This window comes from Notolepis coatsorum (genome assembly GCF_963971535.1).
Source record: "Notolepis coatsorum genome assembly, chromosome: 7".
NCBI lineage: Eukaryota > Metazoa > Chordata > Actinopteri > Aulopiformes > Paralepididae > Notolepis > Notolepis coatsorum.
In genome coordinates, this window is record NC_140171.1 from 8291924 (window position 1) to 8316730 (window position 24807).

The 24807-nt window shown below is 43.5% G+C and overlaps 1 protein-coding gene across 2 annotated transcripts in view; it reads right to left on the reverse strand.

Moving 5' to 3' along the window:
* The window catches only part of mslnb (mesothelin b), a 321296-nt gene that overhangs the window by 236231 nt on the left and 60258 nt on the right, over positions 1-24807 (reverse strand). For both annotated transcript variants that reach the window (XM_084318707.1, XM_084318706.1), the window contains exons 33-59: positions 22819-22846; positions 22253-22337; positions 21966-22112; positions 21641-21852; positions 21321-21421; positions 20456-20574; positions 18691-18864; positions 18276-18307; positions 17185-17282; positions 17032-17060; positions 16595-16616; positions 16468-16495; positions 15575-15659; positions 15340-15486; positions 12403-12614; positions 12152-12252; positions 11263-11384; positions 10370-10543; positions 9467-9498; positions 9230-9327; positions 8604-8626; positions 8483-8504; positions 4351-4378; positions 4129-4216; positions 3703-3849; positions 2268-2479; positions 1003-1106 (exon numbers count right to left, since the gene is read on the reverse strand). In XM_084318707.1, coding sequence (XP_084174833.1) covers positions 1003-1106; positions 2268-2479; positions 3703-3849; positions 4129-4216; positions 4351-4378; positions 8483-8504; positions 8604-8626; positions 9230-9327; positions 9467-9498; positions 10370-10543; positions 11263-11384; positions 12152-12252; positions 12403-12614; positions 15340-15486; positions 15575-15659; positions 16468-16495; positions 16595-16616; positions 17032-17060; positions 17185-17282; positions 18276-18307; positions 18691-18864; positions 20456-20574; positions 21321-21421; positions 21641-21852; positions 21966-22112; positions 22253-22337; positions 22819-22846 — 2670 coding nt within the window. The remainder of the gene's footprint in view (positions 1-1002; positions 1107-2267; positions 2480-3702; positions 3850-4128; positions 4217-4350; positions 4379-8482; positions 8505-8603; positions 8627-9229; positions 9328-9466; positions 9499-10369; positions 10544-11262; positions 11385-12151; positions 12253-12402; positions 12615-15339; positions 15487-15574; positions 15660-16467; positions 16496-16594; positions 16617-17031; positions 17061-17184; positions 17283-18275; positions 18308-18690; positions 18865-20455; positions 20575-21320; positions 21422-21640; positions 21853-21965; positions 22113-22252; positions 22338-22818; positions 22847-24807) is intronic.

Below are 24807 nucleotides of genomic sequence, written 5' to 3' on the forward strand. Positions count from 1 at the left end.
TTAAAAAACGACCACTGACCTCGTTCAGTACCCTCTTGAGATCATGTGTACAAAAAATCTAAGGAAATTAATAAAGGGAAGATGATAAAACCGAAGGTTCTGTATATACAGTACTGAATTCTCCCATCCGGACCAATGCAATTTGAAATATTATTATAGAATATAGAATATTATGCTTATACATTACCTTATTATAGCCAATTCGCACATTTATATATATATACATATAGTATCTTTCAAATGCCCGAGTTTAATTTGGATTTAGTATCACCAGGCATGCATAATAACAGATAATAATATCTACTGTAATCGACTGTACTTTTTTATTTCCCCCACAGTGTAACCGTTTTGAAACTAATTTCAGATCTAATTGTTCCTACATGATAACAATAGTGAGGAGAAACTGACTGCGTTTCAATATTTGTCAAAAACGTTACCTTTTGTGGCTTATTATCGCGAATCATAACAATTATTGATATGATTCATTCAGAACGCTGAACTTTGAACCACCATAGTATGTGACAGGAAGTGTAGATCGGAGAAATTCCAACGCTGGCCGACAGCAAAAATGGCCGCAAAAAAACTACAATTCCCATGGTTCAAAATTTCCATTTCCGGTTCCGGCTTGGATAGACGATCGCAAATAGAAAACTTAAAACGATATAATGACACTTTGAACCTATTGCTAACCTATTGCCAACCTAACGTTTTACATTCTACATGCTTTTGTGACATGTTAGTGATGTTAATACTTGAAAACGTTTGATTTTAAAAACGCTAATTTGTTGCATCACTCATACAAATATTATATGATCATAATGTCAAAAGGGGTCGGTACAGACCCCGTGGGGGGGAACAGGTTTATTAAGGCTTTTATAACACCCTGGACAGGGACTGCACATGAAACTCTTGCACATTATATTTAATGTTTAATAATGTGTATTGTGCATCAATATTCCTTCAGAATAAAAGACCAGGCCGCATGAGAAGTCCAGGACCTACCTGCAGTGCTGTTCTTGGTGAGGAAGACCTCCATGAAGCTTGTGATGACCGAGAGCTGCCTGTTGAGGCCCATGGCTGACTGATGGTGGCTCAGGATCTGCACACTGGGGTCAGCGAGGTTATGGTTAGGGTTATAAACAAACATACATAAAAAGATGCAGAGAATTCAACCAGAGTAGGATATAAACCATCAACTGTTCACTGTATTAGAGCCTTATTAACAGATTATAAGATAAGATAAGCTATTCCTTTATTGATCCCCTTGGGGAAATGCAGGCATCATAGCAGCATGGGGGAGGGGGGGTACAGCTAGTAAAAAAGCAGTGTAAACAATATAACAAATCAATATAATTAACTCTGGACATGTGCATATGGGCAACAAGGTGCGAGATGAGGGTATGTATGCCCTCTCAGTTATATTTGCCACATTATTATTATTGGCCACAATTATTTCACATTTACCAAGCTGACAGGGAATGTGCATAATATCCCAGAAAATTTGCAAAAGCACAGTTTTCCCCACACTTACTGTAACATATACTGTACGTTAAATGTGTCTTGGAAGCTTACACAACACAGAAAGCATCATCTACATTTGTATTGCAAATAAAATAAATGATTAAATAAATACAGAAATACACCTGAATTGGAGTTAACCTACAAGGTTTCTACATGACAGCATCGCTACATAGATTGCACCCTTTTGTCGATGGTTACATACTGTATAGTATAAACGACCGCTGAGGTGATAATGTGAAGCTATACTCTATATTCCCATCTCCTCTATGAGGAGCTAGCAAAGATGAGGAGCACGTTCAAAACTAATAGATGACCTACAAAGCTGTGTGTACAGTACACAGTTTATACTAAAACACATTTATTTATTTTTTTTACGTTGTTTATTCCCAATGCTAGCAACAATATACAGGCTTGCTCTCCCTCTTCACAACGCAATAGTGTGAAATACAGGAACTGGAGCAAACTATGAAGGGAGTTTTCTTTCTTTTTTCTCTGGGGGGGGGGGGGGGGGTACATCACTGCTCAACTGAACAGGAAATTAAGTAAACAGCGAATCTTGAGGTGGGGAGATAAAAAAATACCTCAAGCAACAGCCATCTTACATTTTCAAAAACCTATGATGCACTTACTCAAACTAGTAAATACAAATATGTACAGTTTGGTGATATGCACTTTCTCCGCATTGTGTACATTGAAATGTGACCAGGAACACAAGTGGCCTAAAGATAAAATACTGAAACACTTACAGTATTTGGTAGGTGACGCAGCTCAAGCTCTTGGTACTGAGACAGGACAGGAAGCAGGTGGACACAGCGGGCAGGAAGGGGCGGAGCCTCTGAGTGAACCAGAACTGGATGAAGGTGGGATCTTGGAAGTTCACGTCAGAGAAGAGGCCCAGTCGGACCTCTCCGATGGCACCTAGAGCCAGGGTCACCGCGGGGTCGCTGGGGTCAAGCGTCTACAAGGAACGGAAAGATGTAGGCTAATTATCAAGGTCAAGTCCAGAATCCAATGCAATTCAAAAACTCTGCCTCAGAACATGACAAGCAGTAAACAATCTAATAATTACATTTAGTTGACACTCTGTGCTGTTTTATCCTTTTTCATGTGACGTCACAATGCCCATTTGTAGCCATTTTCCAACAACTGTATACAGGTGCAGCTCAATGAATTAGAATATCGTGGAAAAGTCCATTTATTTCGCCGCATTGATGCAGTCATTTGTGCAAAAGGAGCCCCAACTAAGTACTGAGTGAACATAATTTTCAGTAGGCTGACATTTCTATATTAAATATATTTTTTTTTATATAATATAAAACATTTCTGAGAAACTGAATTTGGGGTTTTCATGAGCTGTAAGCCATACTCATCAAAAATAAAACAAATAAAGGCTTGAAATATTTCACTTTGTGTATAATGAATCTATAATCTATGAGAGTTTTGCTTTTTGAATTTAATCACTGAAATAAATTAACTTTTCCACAATATTCTAATTTATTGAGCTGCACCTGTATATATATATATATATATATATATATATATATATATATATATATATATATATATATATATATATATATATATATATATATGTAACGGATGGTATCGTGAAGTGCAGTCAAGAAGGGCTGGGGTGAGTAGCGGTGCTATGGGTTAAACTCACTCTCACATCCTCAAAGACAGATAGACACGTTGCGAAGTAGTGGATTCACCTCTTGGTATAGCGGTCTGTGTTGCTGCCTGCGGTGTGGGAGACCGGGGTTTGACTCCCACTCGGGGCATCGTTTGAGGTGACGTTGTCACAACCGTTACATATATATATATATATATATATTAAGGCTGTCAAAGTTAATGCGTTATTAACGCGTTAACGCAAAATTCTTTTAACGCCACTATTCCCCCCCCACGAGATTAACGTTCTAAAAACTTTTAATGAATTAATTTTTTTTTAAATTTTTTTACTAGACTTCACTCAGGTGTATTATTGATACTCTTATTGATACTATATATATATCACAAGCCGGATTCAAACCTACGGCGTTGCGATTGTGTGGCCAATGCTTTAAATAGCTCAGTAAACTACCATGCAGCGGCTGTCTGGTGTCCATCCCTCCTCGGAAGCATTCTGTCTTATTACATTTTGGACATAAAATATGAAAAACAAGGCGTACTGTACTGTACCTTGTTGGCAAGAAGGTCCAGTGCTGCGTTCAGCACCCCAGAGACCTTAGTGAGGTACAGCTTCCAGACAGCCTTGGAGCCACTGGTGTCGGAGGTCCGTCTGCACTGAAACACTGTCGCCACGTTCTGCGCCGTCAACGCGGACAGCTGGATGATAGCAAAAGCGTCAGAAAATCGACAAATGGACAATATTACTATAAAGATGTCTTCACCGGTGTTTGATGTCATTTGGTCCTCCTCATAGACACCATTAGCTACCAGATGTTACGGAGCCACAGCAGGAACCGCTCCACGTCGCACTGTGGCCCCAGAGGACCAAATTATGTAAAACTCATGGGAAAGACAAGTCTAATACGACTCTAATACCATGTGGTACAGTAGTGGTATTACTACAATAGTTATTCTGAAACACTTTGATGGTTTTACCGAAGCACAGGCATATTCTTCAATGCTGAAGTTGCAGGATCGAGCGCCACTCATCTGTCCGCCGTCGAGATGGAGCTGTAGCCTCGAGCTTTAGCAGACACACGGGGAAGACGTTTAAACGGTTGTTGTTGACATGACGACAAACAAAGGCAGGCATATTTATGTAGAGATAAAAGTGAGATGCTGAATTACTGTTTACTTTGAGTTCTCATATAAACTCACCTGTTGACTCCGGCACAAATGACTGTTTCTGTAAAAACACAACACATTAATTTGTTCAAGTTCAAGTTCAAGTTCTTTAATAGTTGTCATACAGAAGTACAGAATACTTTCATACAAAATGCTTCTTACTGTTACACTCCAGAGACTGTGCTAGACAAGATAGTATCAAATAACATAATAACATAATATAGCATGAATTTAGAAGAAGAAAATGAGGTCACAGTGTTCGGTATAGACATATGTACAATGTTCTGAGTTACCATATAATATACAATACACAATACTATGCAGTGTACTAATGTACAGTACTATCTAGTGCAAAGCAGAAATGGGATGAGGTACAATTTTAGGTACAATTTACAGTAAGGTGTACGAGTTGTAGTGCAATCCTTCATCCATAAATATAAAGTGTGGGGAGTGGGTGCTACAGTGTGTTTGTTTAAAGTGGGTGTGTGCTATAAGTGTGTGGAGTGGGTGCTACAGTGTGTTTGTTTAAAGTGAGTGTGTGCGTGTGGATGTGTGTGCTATGTGCGTTTGGTGGTTGTTGTTGTGTAGTGTTCATTCATTGTTCGTTTAGCAGCCTGATGGCCTGGGGATAGAAGCTACTTCTGAGTCTTTCTGTGCTCGCCTTGAGACTCCTGTATCGCTTGCCTGACCGCAGCAGTTCAAAGAGGCAGTTGTTCGGGTGACTGGAGTCTTTAATGATTCTCTTAGCCTTGCCCTTGCAACGCTTGTAGTAAATGTTCTGGAGGGTGGGGAGCCCCCCTCCAATTGTGCGTTCGGCTGAACGTGTCACTCTTTGTAGTCTGCTTTGGTCTTGTGCAGTGCTATTCCCAAACCAGGAGGTGATGTTGCCGGTCAAGATGCTCTCTATTGTACATGAGTAGAAGTTCTTAAGGATCTTCTGGCTGACTTGGAACTTCCTTAGGCGCCTGAGGAAGTAGAGGCGTTGTCGTGCCTTCTTCACAACACTGTTAATGTGTGTGGTCCATGTCAAGTCCTCGGATATGTAGGCTCCGAGGTACTTAAAGCTGTTGACTCTCTCAACCGGTGCCCCGTCGATGCTGAGGGGGCTGTAGTCCTTGACCCCCGACCATCATGATGATGATGATGATGATGATGAAAAAAAAAAGAGAATTCCAATAACATTGATATATAACTGGAGTTGGGAGCCACATGGGGGGACCAGGGTGACCCTGGAGTTGGGAGCCACATGAAGGGGCCAGGGTGACACTGGAGTTGGGAGCCACATGGGGGGGCCAGGGTGACACTGGAGTTGGGAGCCACATGGGGGGGCCAGGGTGACACTGGAGTTGGGAGCCACATGGGGGGGCCAGGGTGACACTGGAGTTGGGAGCCACATGAAGGGGGGCCAGGGTGACACTGGAGTTGGGAGCCACATGAAGGGGGGCCAGGGTGACACTGGAGTTGGGAGCCACATGAAGGGGGGGCCAGGGTGACACTGGAGTTGGGAGCCACACAGGGGGGCCAGGGTGACCCTGGAGTTGGGAGCCACACGGGGGGGGCCAGGGTGACACTGGAGTTGGGAGCCACACGGGGGGGCCAGGGTGACACTGGAGTTGGGAGCCACATGGGGGGCCAGGGTGACACTGGAGTTGGGAGCCACATGAAGGGGCCAGGGTGACACTGGAGTTGGGAGCCACATGGGGGGCCAGGGTGACACTGGAGTTGGGAGCCACATGAAGGGGCCAGGGTGACACTGGAGTTGGGAGCCACATGAAGGGGCCAGGGTGACACTGGAGTTGGGAGCCACAGGGGGGGCCAGGGTGACACTGGAGTTGGGAGCCACATGAAGGGGGGCCAGGGTGACACTGGAGTTGGGAGCCACATGAAGGGGGGGCCAGGGTGACACTGGAGTTGGGAGCCACATGAAGGGGGGGCCAGGGTGACACTGGAGTTGGGAGCCACATGGGGGGGCCAGGGTGACACTGGAGTTGGGAGCCACATGGGGGGGCCAGGGTGACACTGGAGTTGGGAGCCACACAGGGGGGCCAGGGTGACACTGGAGTTGGGAGCCACACGGGGGGGCCAGGGTGACACTGGAGTTGGGAGCCACAGGGGGGGGGCCAGGGTGACACTGGAGTTGGGAGCCACACGGGGGGCCAGGGTGACACTGGAGTTGGGAGCCACATGGGGGGGCCAGGGTGACACTGGAGTTGGGAGCCACATGAAGGGGCCAGGGTGACACTGGAGTTGGGAGCCACATGAAGGGGCCAGGGTGACACTGGAGTTGGGAGCCACACGGGGGGCCAGGGTGACACTGGAGTTGGGAGCCACATGAAGGGGGGGCAGGGTGACACTGGAGTTGGGAGCCACATGGGGGGGGCCAGGGTGACACTGGAGTTGGGAGCCACATGAAGGGGCCAGGGTGACACTGGAGTTGGGAGCCACATGGGGGGGGGGCCAGGGTGACACTGGAGTTGGGAGCCACATGGGGGGGGGCCAGGGTGACACTGGAGTTGGGAGCCACATGGGGGGGGGGCCAGGGTGACACTGGAGTTGGGAGCCACATGGGGGGGGGCCAGGGTGACACTGGAGTTGGGAGCCACACGGGGGGGCCAGGGTGACACTGGAGTTGGGAGCCACACAGGGGGGGCCAGGGTGACACTGGAGTTGGGAGCCACACAGGGGGGCCAGGGTGACACTGGAGTTGGGAGCCACACAGGGGGGGCCAGGGTGACACTGGAGTTGGGAGCCACATGAAGGGGCCAGGGTGACACTGGAGTTGGGAGCCACACGGGGGGCCAGGGTGACACTGGAGTTGGGAGCCACACACGGGGGGCCAGGGTGACACTGGAGTTGGGAGCCACACGGGGGGCCAGGGTGACACTGGAGTTGGGAGCCACATGATGGGGGGCCAGGGTGACACTGGAGTTGGGAGCCACACGGGGGGCCAGGGTGACACTGGAGTTGGGAGCCACACGGGGGGCCTGGACCAGCCAGGACAGAGCCCTGGAGACTGGATGTCTGTGCAGCCAGCATTCAGTCTTACTTACCAGCAAATGCTTCTTTAAATCAGAGTCCTTCAATGCAGATGGCATTTTTTACCGCAGGCGGGCACAGCTTACATTAGCTTGTGTTGGAATTTCCACCCAGACAGTAAAGGTGCACCTGAAGCCATTGCAGCACTGTGGTGCCCTGGTGCAGTCGAGAGGTCTCTGTGCTCACGGCCAGGGGCGTAGCTGGGGGGGGGGGTAGCTTAGGATGATTCCAAGGGCCCAGCACTGGGGGGGGGGGGCCCAAAATTTTTTTTTTTTTTTTTTTTTTTTTTTTAGACATCACTCAGGTGTATTATTGATGCTCTCATTGATACTATGTTTGTTTCTGAAGTGTGTGTGTGTGTGTGTGTGTGTGTGTGTGTGTGTGTGTGTGTGTGTGTGTGTGTGTGTGTGTGTGTGTGTGTGTGTGTGTGTGTGTGTGTGTGTGTGTGTGTGTGAGATATATAGAGAGAGAGGGGGGGCTTTGGTAGACTATTGCATTGGTCCATTCATTGAAGATGAACGCAATGCGACATCCTTTACTAGGCTCACCCACCAACAGTGCAGGTGCTGAACTGCTGATCCGAATGTATAGGTGAAAACCATATTATGCGTTTTCATCAATAAAAAAATGGCCAAAAAGAATTCCACTTGCGCGCTCGCATTCACTGGGGGCCTACAAATACATTCTTTCATGGGGCCCAGAATCTGGAGCTACAACCCTGCTCACGGCTAGTACCATGCTACTACCAAGACCATTGCGCACTGGTAGTCGTTCTTTCTTTTTTAAGGGGCTATATTATGCTTTTTTGGGGGGTTTCCCGTTCCTTCAGTGTGTTATATATAGCTGGAGGTGCATGTAGAACATCTGCAGAGTTACAAAAGCCCAAAGTCCCTGACGCCAAAGGGAGTTATTCTCTCTGACAGAAAGCACTGCTCCTGAACTAATTCGATGTATTACGCGCGCACATGGTGCGAAATCTTTTAGAGGAGTAGCGTATGGGTAAAATGCTAAACCATGCACCGAAACTTTCCCCAAAGTAATAGCACATCAATCGCGATGAAGGAGTGGCGAAAGTGTATGTCCAAGGGCATTGTAAAATGACATTAAATTAAAAAAAAAAAGTACTTACCATTTATTGGAGTGGCGTCACACTAATGGGAAGAAAAATATGTGACTGGTTATGAATCTGCAGTCATTGACTCAACACTCTAATTAGATGGCTAAAACTTAGTTTAAATAATCATACTTACATGTCCACTGAACATAACGCAACCTATGAGAAGAGAATGCAGATACGTTTTCAGGACATTAAAAAGAAAATACAATTCCAAAGCAAAGTGTTCATTTCAAATGACACATGTAAACAACTATCACAACATACAGTTCAAGTGAATACTAGTCACTGGGAGTCTGAAACGCTGAATGTGACTCAAACTCTACTTAGTATTTAAAGGTGCTATAGAATATAGATAACATTCAGCCACTAGATGTCGCACTAGAACACGAGCATTTATCCAATCAGGTGCATTCCACATGGGGAGATTGGAAGTAGGAAGGGGATACATGCAACATGTAAACAACAACATTCATATTGGACCCCGCAAAATTTTTTTTATTGATAAATTCATTAATCAAACATTTATTTGGTGGGAAAAGAAATTATTTTATTCCACACCTTCTTAAAAGCTCTGTGGATGTTATTATTATTATATATGTTTTTTAATGATTACTCTCCATATACATTTGATCTATAGCACCTTTAACAATGAGCGTACACAACCATCTTTACATAATTAGGTTAGAAAACTTACAAAACTGAGTCATACGATTCCTTGTCTGATGGACTGTATTTCATTTAGGCTGTGTAGACTGTTACCTGCTGGTGTGTACTGCAGTAAGGCCATCTTGCTGGACATTATGACTGATTCTATATCCACAGTGACAGTCGGGATGGCCAGATCCAAGCTGGCAAAACTGGAACCCAAACAATATGTGGCATTAATATAAATATCACAATGTAATACTTCACTACATTACGTTATTTACCTGCTTCATGAGACAGACATAGACACGCAGACAGACAGACCAACCGACCAATAGATAAGATACTTACATTGTTTTGTATGATGCACAGGACATATTTCCCTATAGCACACAAAAAGGAAATGTATTACAGGATAACCCGAAAATGTGGGATCTCTGAATTACAATAAACAGGAACTGCACTAAGATAAGATATTCCTCTATTGATCCCCTTGGGGGAAATTCAGGCATCATAGCAGCATGGGGGATGGGGGGAGGGGAGGTACAGGTATGGGCATGGTAATAGTAGAAGACGTAAATATAGGCAATGCAATTAAATGACAGTATAATTATAGTACAGTAGAAAAGTTAAAATAAGCAGTGTAAACAATATAATTAATCAAAGGTGCAGACGAGGGGTCTGTATGCCCTATATCAGTTATATTATACATCACAATAAATGATGGTCAATAATAGGCTCTCTTTCTTGGGGCGGCTACGTGGCGTAGTGGGCAAGGCGCTCGCCACGCATGCAGAGACGCTGGGATCGCCTGTTCGATCCCAGCGCTCCACATTGCTTTCAGTTTAGCTGGTCGTTCACACATTGGCCGTATTAGGGGGTGGGAAACTGATGGGTGGGGATCGGGCGTTGTGGACAGCGACTCCTACAGGTCGGTTGATGCGCCTGCGCAGTAGAATCAGGAAGTGTCGGGGGCAGCGTGAGCCTCCCACGCGTTACTCCTCGCCACTGAGAGATCGAGCCGCGCAGGTGAAAAGATGCGACTGCTGTTACCTCAAGTACCGGAGGGGACTTGTGCTATGTATGACTTAGTCCACATTGCAGCCGGCTTGTGGGAGGCAAGAAACAGCGTTCGTGACAGGGGAGGGTTGAATTGGATGATACGAAATTGGGATGGGAGAAAAATATATCGAAAAATGGGAGAAAAAGTGGATCAAAAAAAAGAATAGGCTCTCTTTCTTGTTCTACACTTACCTTTGCAGCGATGCCGACCACGGCGTCCAGGAACTCAGTGAGCCCCCTGTCTGCTGGAGATGCGAGCGCGTAGTCAAACACTCTGCCGATGACATGGTTCTCCGTGACGCCGGGGAGAGGCACCACCAGCAGCTCCGCTCGCTGCTCTGGAGACAGGAGGTCCAGCACGTCCAGCTGCACAGGAGGGAAGGGAGAGAAGCTCATGGTTACCGCCGTGCACGTTCCAATCCACAGTCACGACGAGGTGATCCCCGCGTAGACATGACCAGGGGTGTAAAGTACTTGAGTAATTGTACTTTGTTACAATACTTAAGTACTGTTTTTGGGGGATTTGTACTTTACTCAAGTATTATTAGGTTTGTATACTTTGTACTTTTACTCAATTACATTTCAGAGAAAAAAAAAACATACTTTTTACACTTTACATTTAAAATGCAGACCTACAAAGTACAAATCTCGCAGGTCCAACAATTTGAATTAGTATAATATACTAATTCAAATTGTTTCTCTGGCCGAACTAACGTTAACGTTATTAATCCTGCTGCCGCACTTTATTTAAAAACAGCCAATCAAATCCCCATCAATGGAAAATTAACCAGTCCATAATACCCATGCTGATTGGTCCTTGTGCAACACTAGAAAGGGTAAACACCCGCTATCAGAAGAATAGACAGTCAGAAAAAAGGTTTTTACTTTTACTTTTTAGTACATATAAAAGTAGAAACCTTTTGACTTTTACTCAAGTGTGTTTTTAGCCAGATACCCTGACTTTTACTTGAGTAAGCTTTTGAGACGGTACCCATACTTTCACTTAAGTATAATTTCTGGGTACTTTTTACACCCCTGTCACATGACTTTCAGAAGCTTGTGGTCGGGAGGCCTTGAGGTCGTACCGGAGTGAAGCCTGGGTTGAGGTGCAGCAGCCCGGTGACGGGCAAGAAGACTGAGAACGGACCCAGGTTCTTCTGCAGCCAGTCCCTGCTGCTGTTGCTGCTGCTGGACACACAGCCTGGACCTGGAAACCATCACATGGTCACAAGTAGGGCTGTCAGTTTATCGCGTTAATTAGATTAATGAATTACACAGCAAATTATCGCGTTATGAAAATTAACTCACTTAAATCTCATTAATTCCATAAGAACGTAGAATAAACATTTACAGACTTTTTTTTAAATGGACCATTTGCATGTTCTTGGTATCTGATTCTAGGGACATCTATGGATCTCAGGGAATGTATTCCCAGTGTCAGACATACTGTGTCTGTTACTAGGCTTGAGTCAATTGTAATGAACCAAATGAGAATATCAATTCAATTTTATTTGGATTTTTTTTCATCTTTGACTGTGAATAGCACCATGCTCAAATTGACCAGACCTGAAAAATCTAAGCAAATGAATAAATGGAAGATGATTAAACAGAAGGTTTTGTAGATACAGTACTGAATTCTGCCATCCGGACACATGCTATTTGAAATATGATTATAGAATATAGAATATCAGGCCTAAAATGGTTATGCGATTAAAATGCGATTAATTAGATTAATTAATTACAAATCCTGTAATTAATTAGATACATTTTTTTAATCGCCTGACAGCACTAGTCACAAGTATACATAAGAAAACAGTCTGTAAGGTAAGATAAGATGAGATGAGATCTTTATTGTCTATGAGCGGACATTATATTTGTTTTATGGATTTACAAATATAAAGAAGTCCAAACTAATTTGATCTGACCAGTATACAAACTGAACAATACCATTCAAATACTGTGGCGAGGCGATACCTGTTAGTGGGCGGGACAGGAAGGGGAGGACAAACTCCATAACGACCCGTTTCTGCTGTTGTGAGGTCATGAGAACAGACTTGTTCCCAAACTCCTTCAGCCTGAGAAATAAATTATAGCATGACGTGGAGAGAGAAAACTAGCTTTCAATTCAAAGTTTTTATCGCTGATGAATGTAATCCAGTCAAGCTATAAGAGCAATAACAAATTAACGAGTGTGACCGAGTGTCATGATAGGAGAGGACTCTTACACAAGCTGGTATGATTGACAGCTGAGGTTTCTGCTGCTGAGACAGTGCAGGAACTCTCCTGATGCAGACGGCAGGAAGAAACTCAGACGCCCAGAGAACCACTGACTGACGACATCACTGTCCCTCAGCTGCTCAGCGGTCAGCGGCGACACTCTCATCTCTCCGATCACGTCCAGAGCATCCGCCACGGATGGACCGACTATGGGCGAGGGCTGAGGGAGGAGAGATCCATTGTGATTGGTTGTGAATGATGGTTAGTGCCAAGCTATTTATACTATATATTTGTATATACAATCTAGGGCTGACCTCGACTAGTCGAATAGTCAACTAATCGATCGAAAGGAGCCGTAGTCGACTGCCAATCTCTCAGTTGAATTCAATTAAGTTAAATCAGACATTAAGCATGATCTAAAAAAAATTATTTGGCCAATCAAAGTCGACTATACAAATCCTTAGTCGGGGACAGGCTTAATACAGTCACAACTATTTTTTTTTGCATAATACTGCTCAATTGCACAGCCCTGATAATTTTTCCATCCCACTGTATTGCTCCAGATCCCTCAGATCGAACAACCAAATCTGCCTTAAAATCCCCGACGCACAAGACTGGTGACGAAGGGAAACCGGGCTTTCGCAGTCGCAGCACCGACCCTCTGGAACAAGCTCCCACTCAACCTGAAATCTGCAAGCACTCTACGGACCTTTAAGGCCACGCTCAAAACCCACTTTTTCGCCATAAACAATCCATGAGCTAGTTTTTGTATTGTAGTACGACTGGTGTATTATGTCCGTCCGTTCTCTATCTGCTTGGTTGGCCTGCATGTATTTTTTCTGTTTTAAAAAAAAAACTATATACACTTTTTCTCCTCCTATTTGCTGTATCCCATCCCAATTGAGTCGTTATGCCAATTTCCCCCTTCACTTCCTGGTCGTTGTGCGCATGTGCCCCCCACTGGTCGGTCTATAGGGAGCCCTGAAGTCTATCACATGCTTCCTCCGATACATAGGAGACAGCCAGCAGCCTCTTTTCACCTGGCAGCGAGGACTCTCATTGGTGAAGTGTAACGTGTGGGAGGCTCACACTACCTTCACCATTTCCCTCCCTCGCTGTGCAGGCGCCCTGACCGACCTGTAGGAGTTGCTGTTTACAACGACCAGAATACCACCCCACCGGCTTCCCTCCCGCTGACTCTGCCAATTGAGCCAGTATGACGACCGGCCCAAGCCGGAGGCACTGCTGACAGCCGGATTCGATACCAGTGTCTCTGCAGTGGTAGACAGACACTTAGTCCGCTGTGCTACCCGGCGCCACCGTATTTTTTCTGTTTTCGTATTGTTCCTGTCTTTTTTGTTTCTCTTTCTTTCCCGGGATGCGCCGCGGGCCGATGTAACTATTGGTTGAGGGGCGCAATATAAATAAATGTATCATATCATTGTTATTTTTAAAGGTCCCATGTCTTATAAATGGCCTTTTCCAGTGTTTAGCATTGTTTCCTAGCAATGGGGGATTATATCAATGGGGTCTGTTTCTCTAATTATCATTTTGACTCATCAGTCTAGTCTCGAGTTCACGAGATCCTCCCTCACTCAACTAAGCCATTCTGATTTGACTGTTTTGCTGACGTGAATAAGGCACTGGTTGTAGTCACCGCCCACAATCAACAATTCGCTCAACAGCAGAGCGAGTGGAATTACTTCCTCAAACAGAGGGTGCCGACAGACAGCAGAGAACGAGCGAGCGAGAGAGAGGGAGAGAGAGAGAGAGAGATAGAGAGGGAGAGAGAGAGAGAGAGAGAGAGAGAGGGAGAGAGAGGGAGAGAGAGAGAGAGAGAGAGAGAGGGAGAGAGAGAGAGGGACCGCGCGCAGGAGTGTGTAAATGTGTGTGCGCGCTGGGATGGAGCTTCTCCCCTGCAGTCGGGAGCACTCGCATATCACGCCCATATTCCGATCCGTGCAATAATATACACAGGGGTATATATTGTCATTTGAAACAAGTTACCAATGCATTGTCGCGTGGGATTATGCCCCCCTGCGGCAAAATTAATTAGTATCCCCCTCAATCTTTCTATCTCTCTCTCTGTCTGCCAGTCGCAGACTGTGGGTGACTGTCACTCAAAGCGAGTATGGGCGGAGCCAGGCCAAGACAGCTTGAAATCTTGAAGTGGAAAAATGCTGCTTTTGAGTACCGGTACTCGATTAGAAATATAAAACAATGAATTATTTTTGAGAAAAACCTTACAGATGTGTTCCATAGACTCACAGGAATTGTGTAAAATTGTAGTGAAAGAAACAGTAAGATAGTTCCCCTTTAATTGAGCTTATATTCCATTTTTATTTTATTCCACCTTTTTATTTTATTCTACCGTAATTGTCTGTCAGTCAATGTAGCACCAAAAACAACCAAATAAAATTCCTTGTATGTGAAAACGACTTGGCAATAAAGACCTTTCTGATTCTGATTTGTGTTCACATTGATGGACAGAGCTAGTGTATTTAAATAAAACAAATAACACCACTTATTGTAGACCGACGGAGGTGTATCCCTTACTGGCTTTGTTGTAAACTATTTCTAAGTGTAAATGTAACATTTCATATTTTTTACAGTGCAACGCTGTGTGGATATATGCAATTTCCCAAGTGTGGATTTCGGGATTCACTGCATAAAAATGACTATCAATCCTTTCATATATTTGTCCTCTAAATGTCTTCAGTTTCCCAAAATATCACCCTAGGCTTCATAACATCACTCTGTAAGTCATGATCCCTGAAATCCAGACATTGGAAACTAGGCATACCTGTGCAGCATATATATATATATATTTCCAATATAAATATAAACATATATATATACTTTTGAAAGTGTTAACCTTCTGTAGTGTAGTAGTGAAAGGGTTAATGTCACCTTGGAAAAAATAAATAAATAAATAAAAGACTTACGTAACTGGACAGAAGGCCAAGCGCTTGGTCCAGGACCGCAGAGGATTTAGTGAAGAACAGTTTCCAGGTTTCTTTGGAGGGTCTAGCACTGTCGCCCAGTTTGCATTTCAGCACCATGGACAAGTGCTCTGCAGTCAACCCTCCAAGCTTTAGAACAAAAAAAACAAAATGTTTCACTGTGCAAAGCCACAAGTACAGGTGGACAACATTTTTTTTTTATAATGTCAATTTGTACCTGTGAGCAGGCGTAGGATGTGATAGGGAAGTTACACATGGTGGCAGTCCAATTCCCTGTGTCCAGTATGCCTTGCAACGCGGAGCTGTAACACAGTTCATGTTTAATAACAGTGAATTCATGAATTCACGTTCACAAAGTGTTTTTTTCCCCCATTACCTAGGTCAGACTAATGATCATTTGTGTTTCTCACATAGTTAGAAAGACAAAACTGAGATTCTAAAATGTGTTGTGGTGTCTACTGATGTGTAGCCTGGAGCCATTCTATTCACATTCCCTGATAAAGACAGAAGACACAAAATATCCACTTTTATAACATGGCAAGAGTCAATGTGTCTAATTCACTATAAATAACACAATATATATCCCTACCCATCCACTCCAGCACAGACTCTTTATAGATCTCTACCTGTCCACTCCAGCACAGACTCTTTATAGATCTCTACCTGTCCACTCAAGAACAGACTCTTTATAGATCTCTACCTGTCCACTCCAGAACAGACTCTTTATAGATCCCTACCTGTCCACTCCAGAACAGACTCTTTATAGATCCCTACCTGTCCACTCCAGAACAGACTCTTTATAGATCTCTACCTGTCCACTCCAGAACAGACTCTTTATAGATCCCTACCTGTACCTGTCCACTCCAGAACAGACTCTTTATAGATCTCTACCTCTACCTGTCCACTCCAGAACAGACTCTTTATAGATCTCTACCTCTACCTGTCCACTCCAGAACAGACTCTTTATAGATCCATACCTGTACCTGTCCACTACACTACAGCACAGACTCTTTGTAGATCCTTACCTGTCCACTCCAGCACAGACTCTTTATAGATCCATACCTGTACCTGTCCACTACACTACAGCACAGACTCTTTGTAGATCCTTACCTGTCCACTCCAGCACAGACTCTTGATTCTGGAACAAACAGAAAAGGGAGGTGAATATTAGAATGGTGTCACATTTATTCGATGATAAAGTTGATGTGGTCAACAAACAACGTCTTACAACACGTACCGTTGTGAGATGATGTTGGGCACTGTGACCAAGAGACAACAGAAAACATAGTGAGTGAGAGCAATCAATACTTTACACTGTCTATCTATCATAGTGAGTCAGAGCAATCAATACTTTACACTGTCTATCAACCATAGTGAGTCAGAGCAATCAATACTTTACACTGTCTATCAACCATAGTGAGTCAGAGCAATCAATACTTTACACTGTCTATCTATCATAGTGAGTCAGAGCAATCAATACTTTACACTGTCTATCTATCATAGTGAGTCAGAGCAATCAATACTTTACACTGTCTATCTATCATAGTGAGTCAGAGCAATCAATATTTTACACTGTCTATCTATCATTGTGATCACTGGAAATGAGGGCAACCTCAATTGATTTCATAAATAAATACAGGGTGATGATGATACATGTAGAAATTATTGACTTACATTTGGGTCAATTGGTACCAATTGACAACCTAAAGAGAAGGAAAAAATCAACTGAATTCAAATGTTTTACGTTTGAAATGATTGGAATCACCTTTTGAGGGTATACGTTTATACATTCATTTGGATTCTGATCAGATAGAGTTCTCATTTTACCGATTGGAGCGGACGGTGTGAGGCCGTAGACGGCGGCCCAGATGACAGGCTCCATCGCGGGAGGCAACACGGCCATGCTGTGGTACAGCCTTTCAAACCTGTAATAACACACGTGTCGTTTCACCTCTTAAGCCCGGAGCCATATTTTCAGAAATGTTGCCTAAAAGTACATACCCAAGTAAGTGGAAGATTGCTCCACTTCTACAAGGTCAATGTGCATGCTTTTGGTATCTATAGGGACTAGGGCTGTCCCCGACTAAGGATTTGGATAGTCGACTATGATTGGGCGAAATTTGAATTTTTTTTTTTTATCATTCCATTTGGGCTGTGGGGGGTGCTTAATGTCTGAAGGAGTCGACTGAAGGCTTCTTGTCCTCTGCAAAAGCATGCAATTGGTCCACTGATGGATACATCTTGATATTTGTCTAGTCTAGTGTGTTCATTAGATGGGTGAAATCCTCTTTCAGTGCCTCTGTGCCTGTTTTCTTAGGCAGTTAGCCTCTGGTATGTGTGCCATTAGCGTTAGCCACGCTTCTAGGCCTCTTTTCTTTTGGAAAGAATGATAAAAAATATATATATATATATATATATTTTTTAATAAAGATATTTTTTATTTTAATTTTTTGTATTCGACTAAGAGGTTGGCAGTCGACTACGGCTCCTTTCGACCGATTAGTCGACTATTCGACTAATAGGGGTCAGCCCTACTAGGGACTATCTATGGACCTCAGGGAATGTATTCCCAGTGTCAGAAATATTGTGTCTGGTACTATGTTTTGAGTAAATTCTAATGAACCAAAGGAGAATATAATTTTTTCATTTTCTTTTTCTTTTTTCCATCTTTGACGGTGAATAACACCATGCTAACATTGACCAAAATAAACTAAACTAAAACAAGGACACACAGTGTCATAGATGCTAAGTGCATTTCCTGTAAGCCACCATTAGGGGCAGAGCGGCTAACTGTGAGTGGGTGAGAGTGAGTGAGTGAGCTACTGCATGAGTGAGTTACTGATGACATCGTTGGTCATGTACTGCAGATGTGCTTCTTAAAATAAACATCATAGTTGGCCTGGAGTTATTGAACTTACATGCTTTGATAGACTGGACAGCCGACATCCACCTACGGGAGAGGAATCATTCACATGTTTACATATGATACTGTACAATGTAACCGATCTTATTTGACATTCCCTGAGTGGGAGTCGAACCCCGGTCTCCCGCGCCGCGGGCGGCATTAACAGACCACTATACCAAGAGGTGAATTCACTTCTTAGTAATGGGTCTGGATGTCTCTGGGGAGTGAGTTTACTCGCAGTACCGCTTAACGTCCACAGCCACTTCACTACACAGTCCATCGTGACTGTGGATAGACACGCCGGTACCTCCGTTACACATACTACTGTAATGTATGGTTAAAGGGTTAAATGGTTATAAAGGGAAATTAAATGGCCAAATAAGTTGGAATGTCCCTTTAATATTTCCAAACACTTTCAAGGTGATTACCTCTGCAGAGAGCCTGACGAGGTGGTGCAGGACCTCCGGAAGTCCCCTCTCTTCTGGAGCAGCAAGCAGGTAGTCGAACACTGTGTGGATGACGACATCTGGAGGAGGAGCAGGAAGAGGCGACACCAGCAGCTCTGCTTTCTGCCTTGGAGACAGAAGTTCTAGGACCTCCAGCTGGTTGGGGGGAAGGAAGAACACATGTTACACATGGTGGTTTCTACAGTATCTGGTTGGTTGCACAGGTTACCTTCATTGGCTGCCTGTGCAGTTTAGGGTCAATTTTAAGATCCTGCTGTTTGCTTATAAAGCAATGAATGGTCTGGCCCCACCTTATACCTCACCGAGATCCTGCACCCCTGCTACACCCCATCACGGTCTCTGAGGCCTGCTGACCAGTCCCTGATCCTGGTTGTCCCTAAATCCAGGCTAAAAAAACAGGGGGGACCGTGCATTTGCGGTTGCAGCCCCCAAAACTGTGGAACGAGTTGCCCCCCCCACATTAGGCTGGCCCCACAGCCAGTGTTTAAGTCCCACCTTAAAACACATTTGTTCTCCCTAGCTTTTAAAAAAAAAATTGTCTTCTGCTGTAATTTTGTTTGTAGTTCTGTGTACTTTGTATTGTGTTTATGTGTTCTTTTTACTATATTATGGTTTTTACTGTGATGCACTTTGGTCAACCATGTTGTTTTTAAATGTGCTATACAAATAAAGTTGGATTGGATTGGACAGTGAATATTCTGACAGGCGTTCTAGGGCCTCCAGCTGCAAAGGAGGGGAAAATAAGGGGGACAATCTCATCAGGGACATTTATTTAAAGTTCATGACAGTAATACTCATCTATAAAACTGACAGGGGTGTAAAAAGTACCCAGACATTATACTCAAGTGAAAGTGTGGGTACCGTCTCAAAATCGTACTCTAGTAAAAGTCAGAATATCTGGCTAAAAACACACTTGAGTAAAAGTAAAAAAGTTTCTACTTTTAAATGTAGTTAAGTACTAAAAAGTAAAAGTAAAAACTTTTTTTCTGACCGCCTGGAAGCGCGGATTCTCATCGAGAGGGCGTAGCGTGTGGGAGGATCACACTATCCCCCTCAAGTCCTATCCGCGCTTAGCAGGCGCCCCGACCGAACTGTAGGAGTCGCTGTTTACAACGACCCGGACCCACCCCGCCAGCTTCTCCCACCCTCTAATACAGCTAATTGTATTAGTGCAGACGGCCAGCCAAGCTGGTGACAACCCCGGAGCTGTGAGCTGGATAGGCGAATCCAGCTCACAGCTCCGGGGTTGGTGACGAACGCAATCTCCGCTCGGCCACCTAACCGCCCTCTGATTGGCTGTTTTTAAATAAATTGCGGCCGCAGGATTAATAACGTTAGTTCGGCCAGATAAACAAATATACTAATTAAAATGGTTGGACCTGCGAGATTTGTACTTTGTAGGTCTGCATTTTAAATGTAAGGAGTAAAAAGTATGTTTTTTCTCTCTGAAATGTAATTGAGTAAAAGTACAAGTATACAAACCTAATAATACTCGAGTAAAGTACAAATCCCCCAAAACAGTACTTAAGTATTGTAACAAAGTACAAAGTACTTTACACCCCTGAAAACTGAAGATATTGGGGCAGCCATTACACATTTAAACAACTAAAGCTACAGAGTAATTCCCCACACCGTATAGGTTCCCACGTAGCGTGCAGTTTACTGCCTACGTTTATAATAATCACTAATACATAAGATAAGGTGGTGGGCAGTTCTTGAGACGTACAGGAGAGAAGCTTGGGTTGATATCCAGCAGCTCTCCGATGGACAAGAGAACTGAAAATGGCCCCAAGTTCTTCCTCAGCCGTTCCTCACTGCTGTTGAAGCCGGACACACAGCCTGGGTCTGGAGGAGAGACAATGCAGGATCATTCAGTTAAACCTGGCAAAACAACAATGGCTACCCGAGGGGTCTACCCGATGGCATTGAATCGCTTTCGGGGCGCCCGATTCATTATGCTGTGGGGGGTTATGTCGTGGCCCAAATGGACATACGATCTAGCAGATGGCAATCAAATAATTGGAATATTCTTTTTGGAATCTCATCGGCCACAGGTAAGAGCAATTTAACGTCAATTTCACCTTGGTTGTGCATTGTTTTCATATAGCCATCGCCCTGATCAGCGTATGCTGTTGTACTAACGAATGCCGTTATTGACAATCAATTCATCAGAAACGCCCCCCCCCCCCTTTCATGCATGCATGATGGAACATAATATACTGATCATATGCATTTGAATTTTTTATTGTAGCGTGTACGTAATGCCAAAGTATAATATGCGTCGCGGCCTAATACTAGCCTCCCAGGAATGACCCTAAACCGCTCTAAAACCATACTTATATTCACCACGGTATAAAACAGGAATGTATGAATGGAAAAAAATATTCCTTTTTCACATCTTGAACGATAGATACTCGATGTCAAATGTGCCATAGTATTGCATCCATAGCTATAATATTTAAATAGTTATAGCCCTGCAAACAAGGTGAGCGACTCCCACCGTTTACAGCGGTGGCGGTATAGCTACTACAGGATGAGGCTAATCCCCGGCGGTCAATGAGTTAATAATCTACAGTATGTATTGAACATACCTGAAGTGTTTTTGGTCAGGAAGGGAAGGATGAAGTTTTCAACCACCAGCTCTCTCCTGCTTGGCTCCATGTGGTGGAAATGATGGCTGAGCTCCATCAATCTGGAAGTGAAGATACATAATACAATGTTCACGATGCTCCAAAGCTTGACAAGCCATTATGGTGTCATTTCCTTGATACAGTTGTGAAACATATTTCACTTCATTATGAATGAAACCACCCGCATTTCATTGTATACTTGTATGCCGTGACAAATAAAACTCTTGACTTGACTTGACTTGAAACCATGTTGCCAAGTTGATACGTTTGATGCCTCTTACATGTGCTGGTATGATTGACAGCTGAGGTTTCTGCTGCTGAGACAGTGTAGGAACTCTCCTGATGCAGACGACAGGAAGCCACTCAGACGCCCAGAGAACCACTGACTGATGACATCACTGTCCCTCAGCTGCTCGTCGCTCAGCAGCGATACTCTCATCTCTCCAATCACATCCAGAATCTCAGACGCTGATGGAACAAGCATGGGCATGGACTGCATGGAGAGGAGATTAAAAGATGAAAACAAATCATTTTAAATGTCTTCAATGTTAATGTTTATTTACATCATATTTAATTTAATGTAGCCTATAATAGCGGTCTGTTTACCATATTAGAAAGCATGTCCAGAGCTGGGTCCAGGACAGAGGACAGCTTGGTGAGCAGCACCTTCCACGTCTCTCTGGAGTAGCTGCTGTTGCCAGGCAGGTTACACCTCAGAAGAGACACCAGATGGCTGGCTGTGAAGTTTCTCAGCTTTAAAAAAGAGATGAAACACACTATTATTAAATTGTCTTGACAAAAAGATAATATCCCGAAGCTGAGACCAAGCAGATGATTCAGATAAAAGCTAACGAACCAAATCATTTGTTTTCCCCCAAAGAATTGTGTTTTACCTCTGAACAAGCGTATTGTTCCAAACTGAAGTTACAGGGGACATCGGGCGAGTGTCCCATCTGCAGGTGGCGCTGTAGAGCAGAGCTGTGGAAACATGAAACGATAGTCTAGTAAAGAGGTATCAGGAATGATGTATCTGTTAGCCAGATGGACTGAGTTAGATACAGCTCTGAGTTGGGAATAGTATTGGATATTACAACATGCAAAAAAAAATTCGCCTGTTTTATTCTCCACCCATCGATCAACCATAGCAACACTACTATCACCGACATTCAAGAAGATGGATCCCCCTTGAACGGCCCTTCTAAGGTTAGTCTTCTCCACATTGCCTGTGGTGCTTTTTTCCTATTGCTAGGTTTTTAGTGAGTTTTTCATTACCTTCACTGGATTTCATGATTTTCTTTTTGGTCTTGGTTTATTGTGATGTTTCTTCTTGACTTGTTTAAAGAAGACTTGTCCAGCCCATGGGGACATTAACGTGTGATTGCGGGCTTTACAAATACATTTTTATTTGATTTGATTCATGAAGCAGTTTAAATAAATTCCACAGAATATGAAGTCTTACCTATTGATTCCAGCGCAGACTTTGGTTTCTGTTAAAGACAAAGACAAAATGAAAATGAATAAGAGATCTTGGTACCTTCTCTCATAGCTAAAGTACATCATTCAATAGAATCCCCAAATGCAATCCATATGGTTCTGTGTGATCAGATTAAAACATTTACAACACAAAATAAATAAATCCCCAAAACACTACAATCCATAATTACTCTTAAGTAGGAACTCTATCTACAAATGTTAAGCTGGCCGCCAAAATGCTTTGCTGAGTAAACTTTGATGAACAGGTTAAGAGAGGAAAATAGTCCTGTTTCTTGTAGCTGGGAACTATTGCCAAAACAAAGCTGTTCTTTATTTCTTATTTCACCTTTAGAGAACGTCATTCGTGGTTTTGTCTCTTCTAGTTCAGATTATTGCAACTCTCTTTATCTCTGCCTCAATCTCCTTAACATCTCCTGCTGGTTCAGGACAAAGCTGCTATAGGTGCTTTACAATAATGACTCTTAACTCATTAAACACCAATCACAAGAAAAGTCGGGTTAACTCGCCAACCGTTCAGCGCCAATCACGAGAATACTCTGGTTTTAATCGTTATTTTTTTTATTAGCTATATCCATACATTTTTCATCCATCCAGCCTGATGTTATCATTGGGAATGGGTCTGAGCTCGCAAAAAGGCAAATACCGCCGCCTACGCCTTCCAGCCGGTATTGCACTCTATTAGAAATGGTGTAGTTTATTTTCAGGGCCAATCTGAGCCGTGCGGGCGGGGTTTAAATACTCCGGCAGGACTAGCCTTTACAACATTACATCTGCTATGCTGACCCCCCCCCCCCCCCTTCATATGCAATGCCGGGCAATGTGGGATGGACCTCCACAAGCAGTATTTGGAATGGCGATCAGATAATTGGATTATTTCTTTTGCATTACATCAGAGACCAGGTAAGGACTCTATATATAAAATCTTGCGTTGATCTGATATTTCTTTCTACAGCGATTGAAGCTGTGTGTGTGTGTGGCTGTTTACCGTTGAGTGCAGGAGGTGGCGGGGCGAGCTTAGCGCTACGAGGGCCATTTCATGTATGCACGAGGAAGGATAATAATGATAATCTAGCGTTGATTTCAGGAAGATTCGATAATCAGGCGAAAAATGGTATAAAACGGAAATGTACGGATGAAAAAACAATCTGTTTTGTGCATGTTGACTGGAAGCAACTCACTGACAATCGACGGGTGTATTAGACCCATAGCTATAATATAAAATATATTTTAAGCGCTTGCAAATCTTGCAGTCTCCCCATTGATTAAAGCGATGGCGTACTAGCGCCCTCTGGCGCATTAAGCGATGGTGCAGAATGAGTTAAACGCTGTCACAATTGATTCGCAACTGCTCATAATCTATTGACATCTGGAGAAATATGGACATGTTTCTTTGAACATAAAGAAATGAAAAGTAAAGAGTTTACCTCTAGATGTTTGCTTTGGGAGAGAGTTTATGTTCATGCCCACAAATATTGATAGCACCCCCCATGGGTCCTACTAATCACCCCAAAGTACCAGAAAATACCAGAAAATACCAGAAACTACCCCAAAATACCCCAAAGTATACCCCAAAATACCAGAAACTACCCCAAAATACCCCAAAGTATACCCCAAAATACCAGAAACTACCCCAAAATACCCCAAAGTATACCCCAAAATACCAGAAACTACCCCAAAATACCCCAAAATACCAGAAAATACCAGAAAATACCAGAAACTACCCCAAAATACCCCAAAGTATACCCCAAAATACCAGAAACTACCCCAAAATACCCCAAAATACCAGAAACTACCCCAAAATACCCCAAAGTATACCCCAAAATACCAGAAACTACCCCAAAATACCAGAAAATACCAGAAACTAGCCCAAAATACCCCAAAGTATACCCCAAAATACCAGAAACTACCCCAAAATACCCCAAAATACCAGAAAATACCAGAAACTACCAGAAAC